The sequence below is a fragment of the Semicossyphus pulcher genome, unplaced genomic scaffold (assembly GCF_022749685.1).
Source record: "Semicossyphus pulcher isolate SPU_LCO1_2020_fin unplaced genomic scaffold, fSemPul1.0.p SCAF_8, whole genome shotgun sequence".
Taxonomy (NCBI): domain Eukaryota; kingdom Metazoa; phylum Chordata; class Actinopteri; order Labriformes; family Labridae; genus Semicossyphus; species Semicossyphus pulcher.
In genome coordinates this window covers 25497108-25522665 of record NW_027211759.1, presented here as the reverse complement: position 1 = coordinate 25522665, position 25558 = coordinate 25497108, and the positions used below count along the sequence as shown (strand labels likewise).

Here is a 25558-nt window from a genome sequence, read left to right as displayed (position 1 = left end):
ACTCCTGCAGCGTGCACGGAGTACTGTGATTTACACTGGTGGAAAAAGAAGAAAGGTCTTCTCCCTAGTTTTGAGATCACAAGAGTGTGTTCGCACCTGTAACATCTTCTTGTGTGTGGCATTCTTGCCGTACTCGCGGCACAGCTGTTCATTGAGTGCCTGCAGCTCCCGTCCAAACTGGATCATCCTCTCCGTGGCTGCCTGGTTTCCTCCGCAAAGCTGTCTACTATTACTCCAACCCTCCTCTGCGAACAACAGGTACACACATGCACACACAGTTACTACACAAATGAAATCCGGAAAGTTGAATTTTAAAAGTAGGAATTCAAAAGTAGGAATTCAACAAGGCACATAAAGATGGATCAAATTCAGGAAAAATAAGTGAAATAACGAAAAAAATTCAAGAAAGTCGTATGATTAATAATATGCTTCTAAAAGGAGCGTGTTAATTTGAGATCTTTGAATGTGTGTGTGTGTGTGTGTGTGTGTGTGTGTGTGTGTGCGTGTGTGTGTGTGTGTGTGCGTGTGTGCATGAGTGTGCGTACCTGTGACTCCATTGCCAATGCTGTTGTCATCTGGCTGAAGAATCTCTTCATGTTTGTATGTGCCATTCATGATCCGTGCAGAGGAGCCCTCAACAACCCCGTTGGTATAGTGCTCTGCTTCAATCTCCATCTCACTGTCACTACATCCACACACACAGAAACACACACAAACAAAAGACACACAAGTACAGAGACACAAAAGATGACACACAGGGGCAATACATTCTTTAAAGGTTCAGATTTGATTGAAAGTGGCAGCCAACTGAAACAAATAATACGACAACTGTTTGTACCAGGTCCATATATATCTGCCACGTCTGATATGATTACCAATACCTTACAACAAACCTGCTGTTTATTTGCTTCAGATGATACTGAGAGGCCTTCCTACCTTGTTTCCTGGGTGCTGTTGGCGCTGTGTGGCTGGCTCTTAGTGGAGTCTGAGGAGTTGGACTCAGAGTAGTTGACGGAGGAAGGGGAGGAGGAGGATGAGGAAGAGGCGGAGGAGGACACGCTAGGGTATTTGACACTGCTGCTGCCAGCGGCACTGTGGCTCTTTGACTTGTTGGGGGGAGTCACCCCGTTACTGCAGGTGGGGCTGTCTGCTCCTAAAGGCCAGAAGGTTAGACGGAAAAATTGACATCTTTTGATTTCTTACAGTATCTGGGAAAATCATTTGTTTTTAGACATTTCTCTCTTTGTTAATGTGCTGCACTTCAGACTGTACAAACGTTGAGAAGAGATGAGCATGTGTACCTCCGGTGTGCAGGTGTGTGATGCTGGTTCCGTGTCGGGGGCTGAGGCTGGGTGAGCCAGGGTAACTGTCCTGGGACTTAGGGGAGCGAATCGTCAAGCAGCACACCTCACTGTCTGTACCGTTCACCATCTCCACGAACTGACGACACCTAAAGAGCATACATAAAAGGGGTGGCTGGTGATTAATTCAATCCAACACTCTGAGGAAGAGGCACCACATGTTTCTGATCAACCAAACTCCACATCCACAGCAGCATTAGTAAGAGGAAGACAATTAGTGCTTGGCTTAAAGGATAACGTTTTGCAACAGCATCTTTGTGCTGTATTTTATCATCGACTTACTTCAACATGAATAGTAGGTTGGGGTTGTGTTCTAACAGGCCGGGATAAAGCTGCTGAGTAGCTTCTATGGCTTCACCCACCCGTCCTGCCAGCACCAGCTTCTGTATTCCTATTAGAAAAAAAAAAAGGTGCTATTTACAGTATATTGATCAAGAGGAACCATGCTTTCACAGCAAACATTAGACAGAAGCCAGTGAGTTATTCATGCAGGCTAAGCCACTGTCAGTCAAAGCTGGTGTTCTCTGTAATCGATAGAAGCAATAATATTTGAAATTGGCGCCACAGCTGAGGAGAAAGTTGTACAAACAGCTTCTGGTTTTGCCCATTCTACATTCCTACAGGACCCAGTGTACATTGCGCCCGTCCCTCTGAAAGGAACGGCCCAGTGAGAGACGCTGGAGTGAAATACTACCGTGTGATTCAGAATCCAAAATATGACGAGAATATATATCGGTGCATCGCCTAATCATCGGGGTCTGCAGTCTACATTTCAAACCTGACGATTTTGACTTAGACATGACATCGCTATCGCTAGCTATAGCTAACACCAAAAAAGTAGAAAGAAGGCTCAACTTTTGTTGGCAACTATCGGATCACACGTGTTTGTTTCCCATTTACTGAGCAGTTTTGTGTACAAGCACCAGATTTCGTCAGTGCATACAGAGAAGGGCAGCTAGCAGCTTGAGATATTTGAGGTATTTGAAAAAAACCCCCCCAAAAACTCAAATATCAAATGACTTAACATATAACATGTGTAACAAGTCAAATTAAATTGCGGTTGGTTAGTTCACTCACTCTGTCTGTTTTTTATAGATGTCTGGTCCTCTTGTATCATGGTCTCTGTGGCTCTGGCAAAGGCTGTTGCGGTGGCACAGTACCCATGATGCACCAGATAGCTGGAGACCATACTGGAGACAATACATGAATACACTGTTCAATGGTTGAATTAATTTCCTTTGGTGATATTCTATAATCACATCGTCAACAAACACCACTATATGACAAAAAAACCTTACGGTGTGTTAGTCTTTGTTGGTCTCTGTAACCAGGGCAACAATCACAATGAGTGTCACATCACTCGCCTGTCATTGTTGCCTGATCAATTCTTTTCTGCTAAGTCTTGTGAAACTCTTTTGGTTTATCGACTCTGATGTCCTTCCAAAGATGGGAAAATATAGATTGTTCCTTACTTAATCAATACGTGATGTTATTTGCCTCGTGTTTTTGTGCACTGCCCGCTCCAATGTACAGTGTATTTTGTTTTTCAATACCAGATGATCCTGTACAGGGACGAGGGAAGAGGGCGGGACAGCTTATAGACTCGGTACACCATACATTATGATAATGCAGCGCAGTGAAGAAACAAGTATTTCGTAATGCAGATCTACCTTTCACTGTTAACAAACAACAGTAGCATCAGGCTTTATGGCCATAATATTTTTTTGTATCACATCAACACCTGTGCCCATCTTCACCTGCTCCCTCTTACATGCCCCCCTCTCTCTCTCTGCTGCATATCACATCACACTTTTCTTTTTTTTTATCAATTGACAGTTTTTATAATGAAAAAAAAGTGTTAATTTCAAATAGCGCACTGAAGTGAGATATGATCACAAATGATTACTGAAGATGCAAGTGGAGACACATTCTAATGTTTGGTGTGAAGTGCCATACTGAGAGTTGTCCACTTGTACTTGGATCACAAAAGACACATGTTAATACCAGAAGTGGACATAGTAAGATTTGTAAGTAAGAGTTAAAGTGACAGAATCTTACTTCTGCAGGACCGCCTGCCACTCCCCCAGCCTCTCTCCTATGGGGAAGCGAGCAATCATGCCATGGATCTTGGCCCTCCATTCGCTCATGTAGTCCTCGATGTCAAAGACAAATGGCTGCTGGCCAAAGTTAGCGTCTACGATCTCACCCGGAGTTTGAAGCCCCACTGTAGGGTACAAATTTGGCTGGAAGATATAAAAGGAAAAAAAGTACTTCAGGTTGGTTTCTGCTATGTTTAGAGTAATAACAGGCATGTACATCTATAGTTTTGTATTAAATAAGTTATTGCAGTATCATCCAGCTGTATGATCTTAAGATTGTCTACAACTTATGAAACAGAGAAACTAAGCAGCTCAGCGTTCTCCAATGTGGCCTTTTTCATGACATGTATTTACGTAGTTTTTAAAAGTTTTTGAAAACACTTTGAAAACAACACACGGTTGTGAAAACACTGGATAAACAAGCTGGACAGCCAAAAATGTTATCTGGCTTAGTCTTATCTGGTCATTAGTATATATGACTCCATTGGACTTGGCAGCCAAGTGTTTTGAGTTTCTGTTCTGCATTCAAAAACTTTTTGGCTATTTAAACAGATAAAGTGGCTGTGGGGAATGTTCCAGAGGCTGTAGCCAAAGGACATTAAAAAGTAAGTTTCCACCCAACTGCCAACTTTAGATTTGGAATTGCATTGTCGATATTCAGTTATATATCATTACATAGTTTGTCAGTCACTACAGTTGATCCAGTTCATACAGGAGTGGGTTGATAGGCTCTTATTGGTATGGTGTCATAATATTAGTGAAGAAAACAAACAAAAGGTAAATGAGAGTATGGTTTGTATATGATTAAAACCCCACTGCAATTATGTAAATCACATATGATAATACTCACAGGGAGGTCTGTGAAGGCAACACCTAAGGGATAAAATAAACAGTTCAGAACAGTATGATCATTTAAAGCTATAAATAAAACTGTTATAATAATTTTATATACAATACACATGTTCACAAACCCAAACTGATTCCATTTTTGGTGTAAAAGCAAGTGTTGTTGATGAGGTTAACGCAGCAGCCAATAACATCCCCCGTGGTGAATGTTGGGCCGTAAGGTTGGCCGGTCCCAGAGGAGCAGAAGGAGTGGCCGTCATCTCCGTGGTAACCGTATGAGTGCTTGTCCCATCCTGAAAACAACGACAACAACAAAAATAGGACAAGGATGAGAATTTGTTTTCTTGATCATTATGTAAAATGTAAAATTTATTGTGTAGCCACAAACACATAGAAAAAGTTGATCATTAGGAGTGTTGTTTTATAGCACCAGTCTGCTCCCTATTCAGCCTCATAGTACATATATCAAGTAAGTGCTGCTCAGTGTAAACTGAGTCCAGGAGCATTTGAGGTGAACTGAGACGCTCTTGGTCACTCTAAAAAGTAGTTACTGCTGAAGGAGGGGAGACAGTTACTCATTGACTTCTGGTACTCAGATTTTCCCATCTGACAACCACTGCCTCCAGGGCGTCTCATGAAAACTCACCATACACACCAACACACACACTTTCTGACTTTTGCAAGTGGTGCAGTGCTGTGTAAGACCAGCAGGGGGATCTCATCTATCTAAAGAAACTGGTGAGTCACTGCCAACAGGAACAGCAGCACAAGAGGCTAAACCAGGAGAGAAGAGGAAGGGAGAAGAGGACGTCATGATTTGCACATCCATCCCCCTGATTTCTCGTTCCTGCTGGTGTTTGTAACTGTGAGATATCGAAACTCTACAGCTGTAGTTAGTCCAAAACTGAAGAAGGGTCACAGAAAACAGTCTGAGCGTGGAAATAGCAGGCCTAAAGATGTGAAGGTGTCCAGTACTAGTATTTAACGAGGAACAGAACGGAAATAAGAGGGGAAAAGACATGTATTATCTCTTTTAAAGGAAAACTTTTTCGCTCCAACCGTGACTAAACATAATGACAGGATGTTGCCGTTTTCACATTTTCCTTTAGACTGAGCCAGGCTAGCTGTTTCCCCCTGTTTCCAGTCTTTATGCTTAGCTAAGCTAACCAACTAATTGTAAATAGGCATATAACGAAATGAAAAACTATGCATTTTATTATTTGGTTCTAATTTTTTCATCAGTACAGTCCTGTACAATGACCCTCTTTCAGAATGAAAAGAATAATGATACAGAAAATAACCACTGAACAAGAGAACGAAGCTTTGTGCAGAGTAGGCACCACAGAGCAAGAGGTGCTTGTAGTCGCACACAGTCTGACCTCAAATAACCTTTATCTATATATACATGATACTCTAGGAGGCGGTAAGCCGTCTCTATGTGTCCAGTATTTTATCTATCACAAAACAAACATTCAGACAAAAACATTGATCTGAACTGAGTAAACAAGCTAGCTAAGCTAACCAACTAATGTTAAATAGGCTAAACACAATGCCTTTAGTCCAGTGAATCTTAACCAGTGTCTGATATCTGGTAACACATACAGATCTACAAAGTTCATATCATTGTTTTTTTAGATGGTAAAGTGGTAAATGGACAGCACATACATATTGCCTTTCTAACTACAGCAAGCACTTTGCAACAAATGCTAGTCACTCCATTCACACGCACACACACACACACACACACACATGCATACACTGTTGGGGAGCAGTGACTTGCCCAACTTCGACATGCAGACTGGAGGAGCTGGTGATGGAACCTTGGATTTACCTAGTAAAGGATGCTCTGTCTCCTAAGCCTCAGCCGCCCTAAGGCAAGGCAACAAGGGAGGTCTCTGAGTTCTACAGGATGATTCCTCCACAGCAAAACCACACGACTTCATTCCCTAACCTCAGAGATTCACTTGCAGTTATTTAGAGGACAACCTTGTTATGCCTTAAATCTTACACAAATTCAGTTTTGCAGGAATTCCGCCTCCTGAAGTGACCCAGACTGAGGGGACCTGAACCTAACAGCATTCAGCTTGCTGCCACTCTGTCAGTGTCTCTTCAATCACAGCATGTCTCTCGTTGCCAAAAAGCAAAGCGGGGTTAGTGAAAGTAGGTCGTCGGTGAGCTGAGATATTAGATGCGTACTTGAATATGTGTATCTATGAGCATGTAAAATTAATCTCTGCCATATCTTTTTTCATATATGTCATGTGTATTGGTGTATTTCTTATAACTTGGGTACATACTGTTCTGTCTATCCATGTGTTCTTTTGAGTATATGGTTATATATCCCTGTGTGTGTGTGTGTGTGTGTGTGTGTGTGTGTGTGTGTGTGTGTGTGTGGTGAGGTATTAGATTAATCTGCTGACAGGGATATTGCCTCTAAAGCCAGGCTCGCTGCTCCAACATGCTAATGAAATGGGCAGGCCTCCACAGCAGGATCAGACACAGAGGTCAGCAGTGGAGAACATTGTACTAGTAAGGCAACATTATGCTACAATTTGCAAAAAGGCACCCATACAGTTTTAGTGTGTAATTGATTCTATCGTCAGTGACTAAGAGCCAGTTTAGTCCAAGATTAACTTTTGGTGAGACACTTGCTTAGTCACTCTCTCTTTCCCTTCCCTGTTGACATACTCTTCCGTCTCCACAACCAGTAACCAGAGGTGTTTGCCTTCAGGACATTCAGCCAGAATGGAGCACCGCACAACTACAGAGAGATCGTAACAGTTCAGCCCATTTTACATAGTTCAAAAGCAGTTGTTGACAGAGTAGCATGACTGTTTTAACTTTAATAACTTCGCGTTTGCCACTTCTGGCTACAGAAAAAAACAAATGACACCGGCTTAAATAGCAGGCCTGAGGCTTTAAACGGCAGTCAGCAAATCAAAGGGGGATGTCATGGTGGCTGTGTGCTCTTCTTAATACACTCTTGTTACAGTGCACAGTTACATAAGCTACCTTAACTTAACTTTGTTGCTTACGAAAACATTTCCCTGAAGTCAAAAGGTTGATTTGGGAGTGTTGCATGAAGCCTTGTAGATATTCTGCTTGACTAAAGATTTCATGGTAGTTTGTGTCATGTCACTGTCGTAATATAGCACAACGCCTTAACATTAGCTTCTTGACAGTATTATTGTAAGTGTAAGCTAGCTTCTCCAAAATGTAATCTTTCCAGGACACTTAAACTGATACCAATATCTTAACGCACTTATTTGATACATTTCCCCCTTATATTCTGATTTATGAAAAGAGGCTTTCATTTGGGTGACATGTCCTCATCTCTCCTCCACATCCAAATTTATTTTAATTACTAGTCTCTCATAAACATCGCACTTGCCTCCACCTCACCATAGTCTGAATAAATTGTAGTTGCTGAGGTAGTGGGCAAATCCAACAGCAAGATAAATTAAAGGATGCTTGTGGTGATTGGCTGTAATTATTGTTTGCCTTGATCCGGGTTCAAAAGAGAAAGCAGGTATTGTTTGGATAATACTTGATACCGGGTTATTTATTTTGGGTGATACCTTGGTGTCATGATAGCACACAGACCTGGTATGAATCCCTCAAATTATCCCTTAAATTGTTATCTGGGAAACTTCCAACTTCCAGCAATGCATAAGGGAATACTTAAGTACACAACCTACCGCAGCCATGACCCTGTGGTAGCTAAGAGCTAAGACTAAGGGATAAAACTGTTTTCCCTTACAACATCCCAGGGAAATCCTTATGATGACTTCATGCCACTAATGTTTTTTAAGGCATCTTGAGATGAAAAAGTCAGGGCATCCTTCGCCTGAATGGACGGGAAAGTGTTCACAAACCCACACAGATGCACAGGCTAATGGGGACACAAACGCGTACACTGAGAGACACAATCAGTCAGTCCAGGACACACACAGATAAATCCATGGAGTTGGGGACAAACACACACTGGCACACAAACACACTGAGTCAGTCAGAGTTAAGGCAATCAACAGTAATCTGTCTACCAGCTCTATAGACCATCTGTAGTGGAAACCTAGCGACCAAAAATATTTTCATAGCTAATGTGTGAGCAGGTTTGGAAAACACACTCATCCACACAGGCTCTTCCATGCTCTTCCACCCTTTGTGTGACATTTGACACATGTGAATCAAGAAGAGAGGAGAATGAATGATCTTTGTGTATGTATGTGTGAGGGTGTATGTGTGTGTGTGGATCTAGAGTCTGCTGAATTGGCTGCCCTGGTGTCCACAGCATTCCACAAACCTCGGCCACAGGACAGATCTTGACTAGTCAATAAGCAGGTCAGATGGCCCCAGACAGGGCTGGAGCCCCCGAGCATGATTGGACAGAGCAGGGAGTAGTCTGATTGGTTGGGAGAGGCTTTATTCCGGCTCTACGCTGCTATATTGCTACTACGCTTCCTCCTGTGTCATCAGAGATTGCTGAACCATTCACAGACGTCATTGTATGCGTGAGCGTGTGTTTGCTCGGTGTGCAGGGACATGGTGGGCAGGGGGTTGAAGGCACAGGAAGAAATATAAAGCCACAACAGAGAAAGAGAGAAGACGTAGTTGAAAAGTTCAGTACATCAAAGAAAACACGCCTCCTCCTGAGCTTTGAATTTAGTTTCAAATCCATTTTTTTCATAACAATAAATGACACAATCATGTCAACGTCTGTATTGCCAAATAAATTACAGAGAGTGTGAGAAGAAATGTTTCTGTAAGAGAAGAATCCTGGTCTGAGTCCTGGCAGTGGACACAGTGACATGGTCTGAATCCCTCTAACTTTAATAAAGTTTCATTAAACTTTCAGGGGTCATTTTTAGGGGTGTAAACCCCAATATGATACACGATACAATATTATAAGTCAATCAATTCAAGGGCCTGCGATCGTTATGAGACGATATATGCCCATTAACACAATCCATTACATTTATATTATCTACTAACAAAAAGCAACAACATTTTGGTTTCACAAAATGTATCCCTGAACTCTGAAAAACATGAGGATAAAATCGTGAACATAAAATGAAATTAAAATCCATGTTTTTTTTAAAAAGAAATCAAACAAAGCTGTTGATGTATTCCCCAGAGAGGAGCAAATATCTGCAATGTCCTTTTCTTGGCTGTTTGCCATTATCTGTTAGCATTGTTGTCGTTTATTGTGGAGTGGGAAGCGCTAGCTGACCTCGGAGCTGCGGAAATGGTAAAGCCGTGCCATCGGAACATCAAAAAAATGGTGCACGTAAGATGGCAGATCGCAATATGTATCAATATTTGCATTTTGCATCAATGACGTTGTATCGTTGGAATCATATATCAGTCCAGATTGACGTGTTGTTATACCCCTAGTCATTTTACAGCAACTCTGATTTAACACATGACAGTCAGTTTTCATGATAAACCCTACTCTGCCTGTGAAATAATTCGTATAATTATCTTTGACGCTTTGATTGTGACGTTGCCACAGTTATGTGACAGTGTCATCTGTGTTGCCTCTGTTTGGGGGTGGAGACAAAACTATATGGAGGAGGACAAGGTTGCACACTGGGTTATGGAGTTTGAAAGATCTGGGAGTTTCTACGCAGGAAGGGTCCAATGATGAGACCAGAGAGGATGATAAAGCCAGAGTTGTTGCACACTGTTAAAACCACTTTTTTAAATGATTGTCTTTGTTTTGTTTTCATCTACACACAAGGGCCAGGGTTGCACACTATATTTGTAGGTATATACAATAATCAATTATAAGTATCATTTAATACCTTATAAGTCTATCCTCTTCTAACCAAACCAAACCCCCGGCCTTTTACTTCTGCGATACTTTGCTCAGCCCTCTACCTGCGACTCTGATTCAGGCATGGACAAGGTGAGAGACTTCATGTATGTTATACAACATATGTACACAACTCTGCTGAAAAAGTACTTATTTCAAGCCCAACCACAACCCTTTATTTAACATAAGTAGTTTTGTACCTAAACCTGAGCCGCATAGGTGAACACAACATTTCCCCATTGTGCACTTTAACTGGCCTTGTTCCAATGTGGCAGCATGTTTCTTAACAAAAACATGCCACTACTGAGTAATGCTGTGTTAAGTTGTCGAGGTCAGTTCACATATGATCTGTGAGATCAGGTTGGCTATTCATGTGTTGTAACCGGCCTTGAATGGTCCACAGTGTTCAATGCAGCCAGCTTTAACCAGCAGCGTTAGATGTAGCTGATAACTGGAAACCTGGACTAAAAGCTGTCTCATGTAAAAGCAAGCCTGCCTCTAACATCCAGGCTACATTATTTGTCACAGTGACTGCACTGTTACATATTTACAAGGAGATTCTGCACATACAAGATGCAACAGGATATCTTGTTGCCCAAATAAAGAGCCAATGTGCCTTTCTGTCCCAGTTACATGCCACTCAGCTGATAGACAACATGTGGCTTTAACGTGCTAAACCACATAAGCAATGCACAGGCAAAGGCAGGGAAGAAGAAGATGGCAAGCTAGCCGAATTTAACATTGAACAAGGGCAATGTTTTGTGAAGAAGAAAAATGCATTCATCACCTAAGTCAGACATCAAGGACAATTTGTTTTTGGTGAGTAACACTGAATGTTAACGTAGCTCTAGTTTGAAACAAGAGCCACCTTTCAAGTAATAGGGACTAAAAGTCAGGACATCTCAGCCTAGATGGACTGATGAAGTCCCACAGCTTCTGACAGCCAACAACTAAAACGCTGGATTATGTTTTCAAACTTAACAATATATTCTGATTAGTTTTAGGCTTGCTGTTAAAAAAAACATTTATTGAACCGTCAATACTCCAAACTTTTATGGCTGTTCATATAAGATCATGATTTGAATTTCTGAAACAATTCAACAAAACTGTGACTCGTGTAACTTGTCTGTTGTCATACCACAAACTCCAAGTCAACATCATCTGTCAGTGATCCATAAGACTGCTCTGTGACATGTCCTGACATGTCCTGACATGTTCTTTTTACAGCTGTCAGACTGTTCAAACGGAATCCAAAGACCACATCTGATAACCATAGCAACGCCACACATCCTCATCCCCTCCTGCTTTCATCCACAAAAATGTTGGCAGTTGTCCAGCTACTTTCACTTATCCACAAATCCATTTCTTGTCACTTTCCTCATTTGTTTCATCTGCATTTACATCAAACACATATTTACAGGCTGAAAGATAACATTGGCAAAGTTCTTAAGTAATTCATCCTTTTCAGGGGTTCACATTATTGAATAAGAAACCTTCCTGATATGTGATGTAAAGACTAAAGTAAACCAACTACACAGGACTGTCAATGCCTGATTGTAATCTGAGTCAATGGGGGCGAAGGGCTGGAACTGTGGGCCAATAAGTAATTACAAAGGTTCAGGGTCAAGGTTTTGGCTAGCCCCTCCAGACCTGCTTAATTGCACTGCGCAGACTGTCCTGTGTGTAAACAAAACTAAACAAAAGAAGCAAGCAATGCAAGACTGTTTTTCGACTCGGCTTGCCAAACGCATTGGTCTAATTCATGCCCAGCAAGCCAGTGTTACCCTGTGTTATTGCCCTGATTAAGTACTTGCCATACACTCTGTTAAGTAACCATGGGAATCCTTAATTCACCCCATCTAGCTGATTGCTCCAACCACAGACTCCATCCTACAGTCCTTTCAGCAATTAACTTTGATATACAGACACTCATTGAAACATCCTTAAATTAATTTCAGATCGATCCATCCAACAAATATCTATACGTCCATTTATTCATCTCACTGCTGGCCATGTCATGGTTATATAATCATTTAACTCACCAGGCAGTCTGTTCATGTTGACTCCCTGGGCAGACAGGCCGATGCCCATGTACCTGTAAACAACAAGAGAAGAAAAGGCAAACTGTAATACGTTTCTTTCATAACATAGTATGTACCACAATTTTAATGTCTGCAATCAGTCGAGAGCACAACTCTTAGTTGGTACTTTCCCTGGTTAACTTTAAAAATAATCTGTTTAGGCTCTTGATTACTTTTTGATAGGTGTTAGGCAGCAGTGACTTAGACAGAATGTCTTTGATCATCATATCCCACATGTAGGAAAGTCGTTACATCAAATGTAACAGTGAGAGTTGAAGCTTAGGGGTCAGCAGCAGTGACATCATAAGTCCGTCACAGGAGGATAAGCTCTTGACCTGCATCCTTTTCATGTAAGCAAGGTTATGAAAGCCCAGCAAAAAAACCTTTTCTGCCCATCTGAAAGACTCATCAATACTGTCCGTCTAATGCATTTGGCATATTCCTAGCTCACTTTAACACTTGCTAACACATGGGACAAAAACCATGACAAAGAGCCAAGTCCACTTTATTTTCTAGCAATTGTGAATAGAGTAGATTTCATTATGAAGTAAGCCATTATAAAACATTAGAACAGCTCTGTGAGACTGTATTCAGGCACAGCAGTGCATTGAGTTATATGCTAATGAGAGCAGAGGAATTAAAATATCTTCTTCAGAGATCATCATAGCTTTTATAATTCAAACTAGTGTGAGTACTGAATCGCAGTGGAATCTATCCACGATTTCTTGAAGCATTACACTAAAAACGTATGTCTTTTGGTGGCTAGTAGTATTAACTGATGCATGCCAAATTGCAAACTGAAATTGTAATTAAACCTCTGAAAATGTGGCTTGAAATAGTCAAAGTGCATATATTTGATCAAAATTGACAGTCTAAATATTCATCAACAAAAATCGGAGTAAAAATAAGCTTCCATAATTAGAAAACCTAGTTAAAAAATAGCTCATTTTGCTGTTTTGACCATTTCTCAAGACTTTGTGGGCGTGGTCAATGTGATTGACATTTGTTGGCTATGACAATGGCCCTTGTGACGATCAGCATAGTGCAGCCCTACATTGTTTGTTCGTGTCCTAAGACGAAGTGGAGGAACAGAAAACAGAAACATTCATTTTGATTTGTCACTGAATGGTGAGTTAAACCTTATGATAGTTAGCAGTTAGCATATACATGCAATTTCAGCTTAATGCCCCTATTTCAGCAACATCTACAGCTGACAGTACATCACATGCGGATTTTAGTACTTGACCAGGGTCTAACGCTGGGTGTAGACAGCCCAGCTGCTGAGCGAATTAAATCCATCGATCCATTACCATCATCTATCCTGTTCAGGGTTGCGGGGGGGCGATCCCAGCTGTCATCGGGCAGGAAGTGGGGTACAGGGCTGACACATTCAACCATTCACACTTATTCACACCTACAGGCAATTTTAGAATAACCAAAGCCCCTTTCACAAACGCACTGCAATCCTGAAAGTTTCCTGACATTGTCCAGATGTGATGCATGTGAAAACATGTCACTCTACTGCTCATATCTCTCCACTGGCTCCCAGTCGCCACTCGCATCAAACTCAAACCCTGTTGCCTGCTTACAAAACAGCAACAAAAAACGGCTCCTGCCTACCTGAACGCCCTCATCCAGGTCTACACTCTGTCCCACCCACTACGCTCTGCCGAGGAAAGGAGCCTGGTACTCCCATCACAACAGGGCCCTTAGTCGCTACCTACACTCTTTTCCTCAGTCGTCCCCCGGTGGTGGAACGACCTACCAAACTCCATTCGGTCCGCAGAGTCCCTTTCACCTTTAAGAAGAAGCTTAAGACCCAGCTCTTTATGAACACCTCTGACCTTAATGATATTGATGCTATTGATGATGATGACATTGAGGATGTAGTTTATGTTGACTAGGGTTTTCATGATGATGATGATGATGATGATGATGATGATGATGATGATGACGACGATGATGATCATTATTATTATTAAAAAAAAAACAAAAAAAAATAAAAGGCCTATACACTGCCACAAAAGACGGTTTTGTTATAAATAGCTAATTTCATTGTTCAGGATAACTGTACGGGGGGTGATTTTTTTATAACACACCCGTTTTAATTATATAAAGCCTTAAATTATATGGGCCAGGTCTCTTGAGTGACAGATGGATAATGCTGGCTGTCTGCTAGACGTCAATTCACGTCATTCAAAGTTTGGACAAATAATCTTTCTCTCTGTGTGATATATGGAACTTTCTGGCCGTGCTACAAGTCTGAGTGCCTGCTTTTCGGTGAGTTAAATGCTCGTATTATTGTACTGATATATTTTTAGCACTAAGTAGCAGGCATACTGTGTTCCATATAGCTGGCTTGTTAGCCTGTCCATTTATTTTATCATCGGCCAGTAAACAGGAGTCAGAAGTTGTTGGCTTTTCCCAGGAGAAATTACAGTGGACCGTAGTGATGAGAAGATCTGCTGTCAGTCACCACCACCACAAACATTATTTCCTCTGTGGGAAACACGAAGTTCAACTAGCTCATTCATTATTTACTGTATACAGTCTATTGCTATAACCGATAGCTACGCTGAGAAGGATGTAGCCTAGCTTCTTAGCCGTAGCTGGTCTGGAAGCTTCGAGCTAAATGAGCTTGTTTCAGCAACAAAGATTCATGTGGCCTGCCCATAGGCCTCGGCCATAGGCCCCAGCTCGTGCGCCCTCCGCCCTCTTTGCCTGCCTCTGGCATTTCCAACATGGCGACCACCAGCGGCGGCATAATTCAGGCTTCAAAACGCTTCTTCAGAAACCAATGGGTGACATCACTGAGACTACATCCATTATTTATACAGTCTAAGGGCCTACACCAAAATTGTTGAGGGGAATTCTGCAGCATACTTTTAATGTCATAATATTGCCTCATTAGGATTTGGGGTTCCATAATAAAACGGCAGCTATTTGGTTTACATACGTATTTATTAGGGCTGAACGATTTTGAAAAAATATCTAATTGCGATTATTTTGACTTATATTGCGATTTCAAAATGATTTGCGATGTTAAATTGAATGATCATTTTTACATAATTTTTCTCATTTTCATTGACAAACATATTAAAATGATAATGGTGTGTAAAATATATTTGAGACTTATGTCTGTGTATGACGTGTAGGCCAAAACATCTCTGCAGCACGTTTAAATTGAATTGGTATTTTGACACACATTTCACCTTTAACAAATATTGTGCCTCCTGTAACCGGCCATATTGCGATTTTGATTAAATTATAATTAATTGTGCAGCCCTAGTATATATATAATATCCTTGATCAAACAATATACTGAAGCCAAACATTATATTGAAGGCCAGTGGGCCCGAGCAAGTATCAGACCTAAGAGGATGCAAACAATCTACAAATAAATGTTTTGGTTTGACAGAATCATATACAATACTATATACTATACTATACTACAACCATTACTATTACATGGTGATTATTCATGTAATCCACTTTATAGTTTTGAATGACAAACTTGAATTGAAATTTATTTAATTCTGTATTGAAATCTGAATCTTACATAACTAGAAATTATATTTGAGTTTTTTTCCATGCCCTTGAGAAGCTGAAGCCTGAGAACTGAGGGAGATGAACATGAGCAACACAAAAGAGATGCTGGCCCCACCTTCTACTGTCTGCATCGGTGGGAGTTTCAAACCCTTCAAGTACCTGAGTATTCACCAGGACAACAAGCTAGAACAGTCAAACAAAACAGATGCCATTTACCTCCTGTAAATACATAGTTTCTTTTATGTTGCAACAAGATCATTCCACATGTTTAATCCGTCTGTTGTTGTGAGCACCACTGTTGTTGTGGTAACATTCCAACAACTGTGGACTTAACCTGCTTATACTTATTATATTTCTTATATTTATAGTTTTATTATGTTCTCTGGACACTGCGCACATGGAACTACTGAACAGATCTTCCATCTATTTACTGTTTGTGTTCAGTTAGGGAGTCTATATCAGATTAAGGTTTATTTTGGTGTTTATATTATAGTCTAGTTTCAATGACATTACTTTGTAATACACCTTCAGTCCACAATATTATAGTAGAATGTTGCTGCATTACTCATGTAGTATTTCTTGATACATTGCTTTTATCTGCAAGATAGTCTGTAAATAAAAATCTTCACTGATTTTTTTCTTATTGGGATGGTTTTGATGGCGGCGCATGGATGCAGCGGCTCTCGGCTCTCTTGACTATGTGTATAATGTTTGTGATCATCATGTGTGTAGCTTGTGTTCGGATGGCTGAACACATCTACAGCCACATAGATCTCATAAATATTGGATTACAGTGCCAAATCACAAATCAGTTTGCTTACAGAGCAAATAGATCCACAGATGATGCCATCAGCACAGCCCTCCACACAACGCTGAACCATCTGGAACACCCGGGGAAGCTCCGTAAGGATGCTCTTCATTGACTACAGCTCAGCCTTCAACACGATTAACCCCCAACATTCTAGCTGACAAGCTGGCTGACCTGGACTTCCCCCCTGCCACCTGTGCCTGGATTAAGGACTTTCTCTCAAACCGCCCTCAAACTGTTAAGACCGGCCCCTACTGTTCCTCCACCATCACACTTAGCACTGGTTTTCCACAGGGCTGTGTGTTGAGTCCACTCCAGTACACCCTCTACACCTATGACTGCACTCCCATCCACCCCACCAATGCAATCATTACATTTGCAGATGATTCCACAGTGGTTGGGCTTATAACTGGGGAAGACGAGTCAGCCTACAGGGATGAGGTGCAGATGTTGGCAGAGTGGTGACCATGCCCCACTCCTCATCAACAGGGACTGTGTGGAGAGGGTCCCCACCTTCAACTTCCTGGGCACCCACATCTTAGAGGATCTCCCCTGGTCTGCAAATACTACAGTGGTGGTTAAGAAGACCTAGCAGCGACTCCAATTTTCTGAGGGTGCTCAGAAGGAACTGACTGGAGGAGAAGCTGCTGGTGTCCTTCTACCGCTCCACCATCGAGAGCATGCTGGCATACTGCATTACTGTGTGGTACGCTGGCTGCAGAGCAACAGACAGGAGAGCTCTGTAGAGGGTCATAAGAACGGCGGAGACAGTCATTGGCCGCCCTCCGCCTTCCCTGGAAGACATCTCCAGCTCTCGGTGCCTCTCCAGAGCCAGGAACATAATTAAAGACCACTTCCACCCTGGACACCACCTGTTCAGCCTGCTGCCCTCAGGAAGGCGGTACAGAAGCACCAACAGCTGGACAAGTAGACTAAAGAACAGTTTTTTCCCGTGGGTCAACAGAACACGAAACTCCAAAATGTGACGGTTGTCATCTGCTGGGCCATCTTCTTACTGTTAACATCCTGCAAAATTTTGACCTGTGCAATATCTTTACTAATGCAATATTTTTCATCTTGTGTAATACTTTTCTCAAGTACTTATTATTTTATTTATTCTCACTAATTGTAGCCGTCTTTTACACCATAGTGTAGTTCTGTTTGTGGTGAGCAACCTGGTTTCTATTTGGGGGTGGAGATGAGTTTCAGTTTAACAGCAGAAAACAGGTCAAAGGTAGGTATTGAAAGCTGATGAATCAAAGCACCTGGCAAAGCAACTACAAAACAAACACTATTATTGGTACTGATCAACAAACCTGACAATCCCACCAGATAGTTTAGCTAAGAAAAAGGAATCTTGCTTACTTCTACTGTATGGCTTGCACCATTTGCAAACAAAGTGCAACCCACATTAGTTTTCCTCTATAGAGTCCTTCACATCCATCTATACACTGGTGACATTTGTCTGTGATGCAGATTTCTGAAAATGATCCGGGATGGGTCATCTTGGTCAGTCCGACAGGTCCAACCAGGTTATTGTTTCTTTTAGAATTATTGACATGATTTGTGTTTTTTTTATCTCGACAGTCAGAGCAAATCCCTGGCACATTATGCTATTTATTCTGACTGCCATCTTAATGGAAAAAATACTGGATTTGTTTTTGTAATTATGGGGGACACACCTAAATAGCACTCAGTGTCATACTTTTGCCCTGAAGGTCATAACGAACCACATATTGCATAACAACATTTAATAACACAACGCCTTTTTTGCAAAACACAAAATTTAAAATACCACAAAATTTCTTAACTTACAACATAGTTCGGATTATGAAAAAGGTAAGACAGCACTAATTCTAAAGAACAATGAGGCAGTATTTCACCCAAATACCACTTTCTGTCCAAGTGCTTAAAGGGTTTTTCCAACCAAATACTACTTACTGTACAAATACGTATACCTATTATCACTCTAGCTGGCACTAGCCCGTGTGTAGGGGCTCAGATGTGGAGAAGTCGAATTATCTTCAGTCCTGCAGTCAGTCTTGCCCTTTTTACATCGCAGTACCGCCACAGAGCCATAACGATAGCCGCCCCAGTGTGTGTTTTTACACTGCGTTCCAGAGTTCAGAAGCAAAAAGCATGCAACGTGTGAACAAACAGCACAAGCTTCACACACACACAGCGCTGTTCTGCCCTGCCGGCTCCGCCGTTTACACTGACGCTGTTTCCCCCTCTGTTACTACCTCCGATGCCGGGTCGTCTGCCTTAAACTGGCAGTATAAAAAAAACATTCAGACCTGGTAATAAAAGGTCGTTAACACCCTGAATAAAGCAGTTTCAAAATTGGTATCTCTCCAGTCTTATACTGTAACTGCTCATAATATCACTGTGTTCATAGGTAGAGCCTTGCTTGGTGAGATGGACTTCTTTGATAATATTTCCAGAACAAAGTTTGTGCAGAGCAGGAATCCATGATTTCATGGTGTACAAACAATAAAAACTAAAAGCAAGAAATACTAAAGTTGTTATTATTTCAAACATTATGAGCCATAGTATCATAGAACACATCCGATAAAGCTTGAACAGAGTTCTATCATCTTACCCATCTCGACCTTTGCTGACAATCTTGACTTCAAAGTAGTAGATCCCACAGGCGGCAGGGATTGGGTGAGTGGCTCGCACTGATGCTGCGTCCTTGTGGTTCTTTCCATGTCCTGCAAATAGAGAAACAAAAGGCTTACATGAACAATATGCTAACATGATTTCATGTAAGGAGCAAATAATCTGTTATTGCTTTGGCTTTCAACAGATGAGGTGGTCACTGTGGATGGTACTGCACTCTCTAGCACCCTTGGTGTTTTTGTTTAGTTTGCTGCCGTCACTCCCGGGTTACATCCACCACTGAGAAACTTTTAAACAGACTATACACTGGACAATGGTTTTTGTTGAACTTGAAAGCTTAACCGAGTTTTTAGCTGAAGGAGCAGCTGATCCTTATGTGATTGGGCAGAGAAGCAGGCAAGGGAACAAGCAAGATTGCTCGTTACATACATACAGAAAATACATACTTTTAAAAGAGTAAAACCTGTACATCTGTACATAGTATTTGAATGCAAATGTTACCTTGTCAAACTTGTTAACTTTTTTTAAACTACAGTACATGTATGTGTAGTTCTGTGTATGTTGAGAGCAATGAAAAACCTGAGTCAAATTGTTGGTGTGTTTACTTAAACCTAGCAAATATTCCCTCATCTGATTGTGTCAACAAATACCACTTTGAGGTTCGATCAGTCTGATCCATGGGTAAAGGAAGGGCTATCAAAACACAGCCTGACAGCTGACCAGAGCCTAACTGCCCTCAGCCAAAGCATTGCGCTTGTAGGGAGTCACTTATCAGTCATGTGACAATGTTATGTCAGGGTCAGTTCTACTTTGCCTTTATAAGCTTTTACTTTTTAATCCTACATTTCCCCAAGGCTGTGTTTGATGAAGTTCATCTTTATAAATTGTTAATTTTCTATCAATCCAGCTAGCTGTTTGACTCGATGGTACTGGGACTGACAATGAAATCTAACATTTGGTCACGCACAGATTAATTAACTTAGAACTTATGTAAATGTCTCTGTGTGTAAAATATAATTGAGTTTCTATACCGTCTGTCTGTGGTAAAGATAAAGACAACAGGGTCATAAAGTCCATGTGTTGTGTGTGGACCAATTAGATAAGCACAACAGTCAGTACGGTGTCATACTATGTTCAGATGGCTGCTTAAGCAATTCCTCAGTTCATGGGAGAGAGAGGCGTGTTGTATAACAGTTATACAGTAAACATGCAATTCTTTCTGTGACATGGAATCACACCATTGACTGAGTTCACCTGTTGTGGTAAAGTCATGAGCCTGTGTGTGTGTGTGTGTGTGTGTGTGTGTGTGTGAAATGTAGATAGCTGTAACCTTAAACGTAGCAGCTGTCTGTCAGCAGACACCTTAAGGCTGTTGCTGTGCGGGCATGTAACAGACAGAGAGAGAGCATGGGAGCTCCAGCTACTCACATACAGCCAGCTGGGAACATAGACGTCATGTAGTAATGACCTAAAATACAAACGACTGAAACTGACCTTAGTGTTCTTGTGGTTGTTTTTTTTATTATGACGATGATTATTTTTTATTATTCTTTTTAGAAATTGTTTTAGACAATATTCACACTTGCAGTGATTTTATTGTTTATTAACACAGATGCCTAAATATGCAAAGCATACAAGTAATAAATATATACATATGCTTGTGTAACAATGTAATAAGGAAAAAGAGACCATATAGGGAAAAAAGGCCATGGAATAACTTAAGATATATACATTGAGTAACTACACTAGTATTCATGATCTTCCATATATCAACTGTGGCATTAAGTATGATACTGCATGTTTGTTCATGTGACCAGCCTGCCGATGCATGTGTGTGTCTGTGTGTGGCTGTCCGGTCCAATAGTTTCAGCAACATTTACGGTGTCTATTTATAGCTGCTCCTTGTGAAAATGTGTCGTCAGTAGGCCAACAGGTCTCTTTACAACTGCACAGACGGGTACAAGAAATGGCTAATACTTGTGACAACAACACCCACTTTGTGATTGCCAACTCTTCATTTATCAGACAAGTGTCTTCAATTAGAACAATATGAGGAGCTCCTACACCAGTGCTTCAAAAAACAAACAGTAGTCTGACGCTATTGAGAGAAAACTTTCCCCTGGGAAACAGCACTGGCCCAGCCTGCAGTCACACCTTTCAGACATAAAAAATTTGGCGCACATGGACACCTTAAAAAAAAAAAAAAGACTAAACAAGTCCGGATGAGAGATATGTTCAGGGAGACACAGTCAAAAGGGGTTGTCTATTCTTTAGCAAGAGCTGGAGGTCAGACATACCCATTAGTTTTCTTGTCAACATACAGCTGGCTCCTTCTCCGTGTAGATTTCTCTCTCACTTTCTATTGTGGTCTGTCTCACGAACCAGCCAGTTTTCATCAAAATATGTAAACATGTTTGGAATTGCCAGTAGTCCCAGTGAGTCTGCTTGCTGTTTAAAGTGGAATTGCTGTTAAAAAAGTTTATTAAAAGTGTTAAAAACTGGATCTCTAGGTTCCTCGCATTACCAAACAATATTGGCTAAACATTGATACTGATCAGATTCTTCCTCCAATTTTCAGGAGGAGTGAATCAGTTAAAAACCCCAATAGTCTGAGCCCGACCTTAGTAGTACATAGGGTTTAGTTGTTTCAAGTAACTCCCATCAGAACTATGCCAAACTACCTGAACAAGAGCCTCAGCAAGGATAACTAAACACACCTGGGTGTATGTGAGGGGCCTTTTAAAACGTAACTGTCAGAGCTCTAAGCTGCTCTCCTCAAACGTTGACAAGCTTGTCTTATAAAACGTATACTTACTTAAAAGAAATCAAAGGATATGCTTAACCTTTAGTGGTACTTAAATGTTACTTTTTAAATCTGCATTACCCTCATTCAGTGTCAAAGCACTAGTTGGTGCAATTGGCTTGTTGTATAAGGTGTCCTGGAGGGGCAGTTCTGACATGCTGGGTCACTGGGGCTGTAACTATGAGCAATTAGGTCTTTCAGTGATGAGATATAATCTCGACCAAGAGCGTTGTCTTCATCCTTGGCAATTTGTAGAGCACTTTTTAATAGATAATGGAAGCACATTATCACCTGTTCCATTTGTGATTTTTAAGGACAGAATTGTTCAGATACGGCCAAGGATTGCTGATGATTTGGTTCATGTAGTTTCTCTGAATGGGACCTACATTGCTTGGGTAAGTTTGCAGCGGAAGGCATGTTTGGCCACTTTGGGGCAATGCAAAAAATTGTAAAAAAATGTGCGCACTTGCATATCACTGACATAAAAGTTTTTAAGGTTAGCAGACAAATTCTTATTTACATGTCCAGCAGACCAGAGGCCTGTACTACGAAGCAAGTTCAAGATATCTGGGGTATCTTTCGGTCATCAGGCTTCACTAACCCTAAAATAGGAGTTCTGGCCAAGTGGTCACACGACGCTGTTTATCAACTCAATAAGTCAACCAAGGATTTTCATGAACCCATAGCCTGCTCCTGAGCAGGTTAGGTGTTCAGCATGAGTTACCATGGCAATGTACCCCAGAAAGTGAAAAAAGTGAACCATCTTCGTAGTACTGAAAACCCAGAGTGAACCCTGAAGTTACCTTGCTAACAGCAAATGCTGCTTCGTAGTACAGGCCTCAGAAGCAACTTTACCATTATTCTTAAGCCCCTTCCCCACTGGTCAAAAAACACACCAACACCCAGCTTTTTTGCTAAGTGGAAAAGGTTATCAGCATTCAGCCCCGCCTCTACTGCAGAGTCATTTGACCCGGGTAATTATCGCCTCTGCTCCGATCGGCAATAATGGGAACACAAAACCTGTGTCGACACGCTAATCTCCTACCCCTTTCCTGGGCGATGCTATGGCGCGCATTGACGCAACTCCCTGTCATCTCAGCTGCAAATTCCACCTGTCTCCGTCCAAGCAGCGCTCGAACATCGTTCCAAATTTGTCAGCGCCAACTTTGATAAATAGACTGAATGAGTATCAGATACAATAAAGACCGCTCCAACATCTTCACTGGCCTCTATGCTGCTTACCTAAGAGTATAATTACCATTGTTTACTAACCCTGTTTCCAGCATGTTTGTGACATCAGGCGATGATGCAGCAGAAAAGTGACCGAAAGGAGTTTACTCCACTAGCTATGGGAAAATAGACAATCGGCCTTTATAAGCGGGTCCTTCCGGGTCTGAAAAACCTGCATCAACGCGATCATTTTGGTGGGAATGTTCCTGTATCGTTACCAGCCAGTAGTTAACTTTGTCTATAAGAGCTTTGAACATGTGGGGTGGTTATCAAATTTGGCTAATGGTTAGCTTAAATGTATAATTTGGAAATTCCGGGAATATTGCTAAGTAGATTTACACAATAACAAGGAACATGTTTTGGTGTACTAGAAATGCTGGTAACATTTGCTCACAAATCCTAATCCTCTGGGTTTCCTGTGGTTGCCATGATCACATGAGAAATGCTGGTAAACTAAAAAAAGTTTTACCATCATTACCATAGTGTCAAGCAGCCATGTGTGTTGCAATAATGTGGCAGCCCCTCCATCTCTCCTTTCCACTGGTGCTGCCAACTACACCACAATGAGTCGGTTTTTGGTACAGATTAAATGAATTGAAGCTATTTGTGCTAAGCAAAGCTAACCAGCACATGGCGGCAACTTAATATCTCTTTGTTCAGATCTTTATGTGAATCTTGTCATCCAACTCCTAGCGAGAAATCACATCTCTCCAAATGTCGAGCTGTTCTTTAATTATCTAAAATTATTATATTAATATAAACAGTATATAATTCAGTCACTCACAGAAGAATCAGACATTTAAGGCTGTCAAAGAAAAAACAGTGGAATGTACAATAATTGGATGATAACTTGAATAATAGAAGATTGATATGAGGTTTACAGCATTTTTCTCTGATATAAATTCACAGAAAAACAATTTGTTTTTTTAATTTATGTTAAGTCCTTAAACATCTTAATTACCCTTACCCGTAATTCTTACAAACAAGTAGCACAAACAATGCTATAAGTTATGCTTAGAAATATGGTGAATGTTTAATGCATTTTCAATATATGTGCAAAGCCCTATACTTGTTTGTCATTCCATTTACTGGTCCTTAAGGCATATTTCAAGAACAAGGAAATGATCTCTCACATCCTTAAAGAATAAGGAAGAAAAATACCTTCATGAGAAAAAAAACAAACAAACTTCAACATCACTGAACCGGTGTATTCATTGGAAGTTAGTCAATCTGTTTGCTTATATTTGTTAATTTCTAAAAGTTTTCTTCTGAAAATGGGTAGATTTATCTGTGCCTGTACTCAAAAGGACTAGGTAGACACTGTGTGGCCCTGAACAGGGAGAATTGGCACACTGGTCAAAATAGCATTCAAACCACAAGGGTAAGGGAACCAGGCAGGAGCTAGAACAGAAGGAAAAAAATTATCTGCATACTCCAGAAAAGACCTATTTATACGTCATCCCTGAACAATTGTGCAGTGTCACTGTATCTTTTCACTTTCCATAGACAGAAAGACTCAATGTCCCACAGAACCCACACATAAAATCACAATACCACTTCATCATTTTGTGGATGTTTCAAATAAGATGAAAAAAAGCCTTTGTCACAACTCTTGGATGCATTATGTTCATCCTTACCACCAATCAAAAGAAAGCAGGCTTATAAAATTTGACAACTGTTCATATCAAAGGCAGTAACCTCATCAATTACACATAAAATAATCAGTGGGGTATGTCTGGCTATCTGCATTGCTGTGATTGCTGTGATTGCTTGATTTTAACAAAAAAATCGGGCAGTACGCTACGTATGTAACAAATAAACCATTCAAAATGGTTTACACAGCCTGCCTACATCCTCTGCATGTTTAACTGATGTAAACAGCAAACAGGGCCCAATGTGGCCTTGCAATGCCTCTGTGGAGACTGACATGCAAAACTAGCTTGCTTGCTACTGAGGGGCTGCCCTGATGTGTCGCCTGACGAAAAATAATAGAGCAGGCAGGAGATTGAGAACAGAACTTCCCAAAGATGTCACCTTGTTTTGATTTAGGGGCTAGATGTTATAAAGTAATCCAGACCAAATTTTCAGTGTCTAGTCATCCATTTGATTGACATCTTCGTCAGACGAGCAAAACTGCTGTTATTGTAAAAATGCCAGAGTCTGCGGATAATACAGATTTATTTCACGATCGGTAAATTTGGCCTAATGCAATGCGCAGAGGCCTATTCCCTCTCAGCAGCTGTTGAAAACGAGCTGCCTGCTGGAGGTTGGACTTGAGACTGTTGTGCTCAGGGCACATACAGATCTAAAGGGAGTTGGACCGGTTGCTTACAAGCTAGAAAAA

General features: G+C 41.1%; 1 protein-coding gene across 2 annotated transcripts in view; it reads right to left on the bottom strand.

Annotated features, from left to right (window-relative positions):
- Window positions 1-25558, bottom strand: part of ranbp10 (RAN binding protein 10) — a 32864-nt gene that overhangs the window by 6173 nt on the left and 1133 nt on the right. For both annotated transcript variants that reach the window (XM_069686700.1, XM_069686697.1), the window contains exons 2-12: window positions 19162-19273; window positions 12164-12216; window positions 4432-4599; window positions 4311-4333; window positions 3420-3604; window positions 2439-2551; window positions 1644-1752; window positions 1302-1450; window positions 937-1153; window positions 546-685; window positions 97-245 (exon numbers count right to left, since the gene is read on the bottom strand). In XM_069686700.1, coding sequence (XP_069542801.1) covers window positions 97-245; window positions 546-685; window positions 937-1153; window positions 1302-1450; window positions 1644-1752; window positions 2439-2551; window positions 3420-3604; window positions 4311-4333; window positions 4432-4599; window positions 12164-12216; window positions 19162-19273 — 1418 coding nt within the window. The remainder of the gene's footprint in view (window positions 1-96; window positions 246-545; window positions 686-936; window positions 1154-1301; window positions 1451-1643; window positions 1753-2438; window positions 2552-3419; window positions 3605-4310; window positions 4334-4431; window positions 4600-12163; window positions 12217-19161; window positions 19274-25558) is intronic.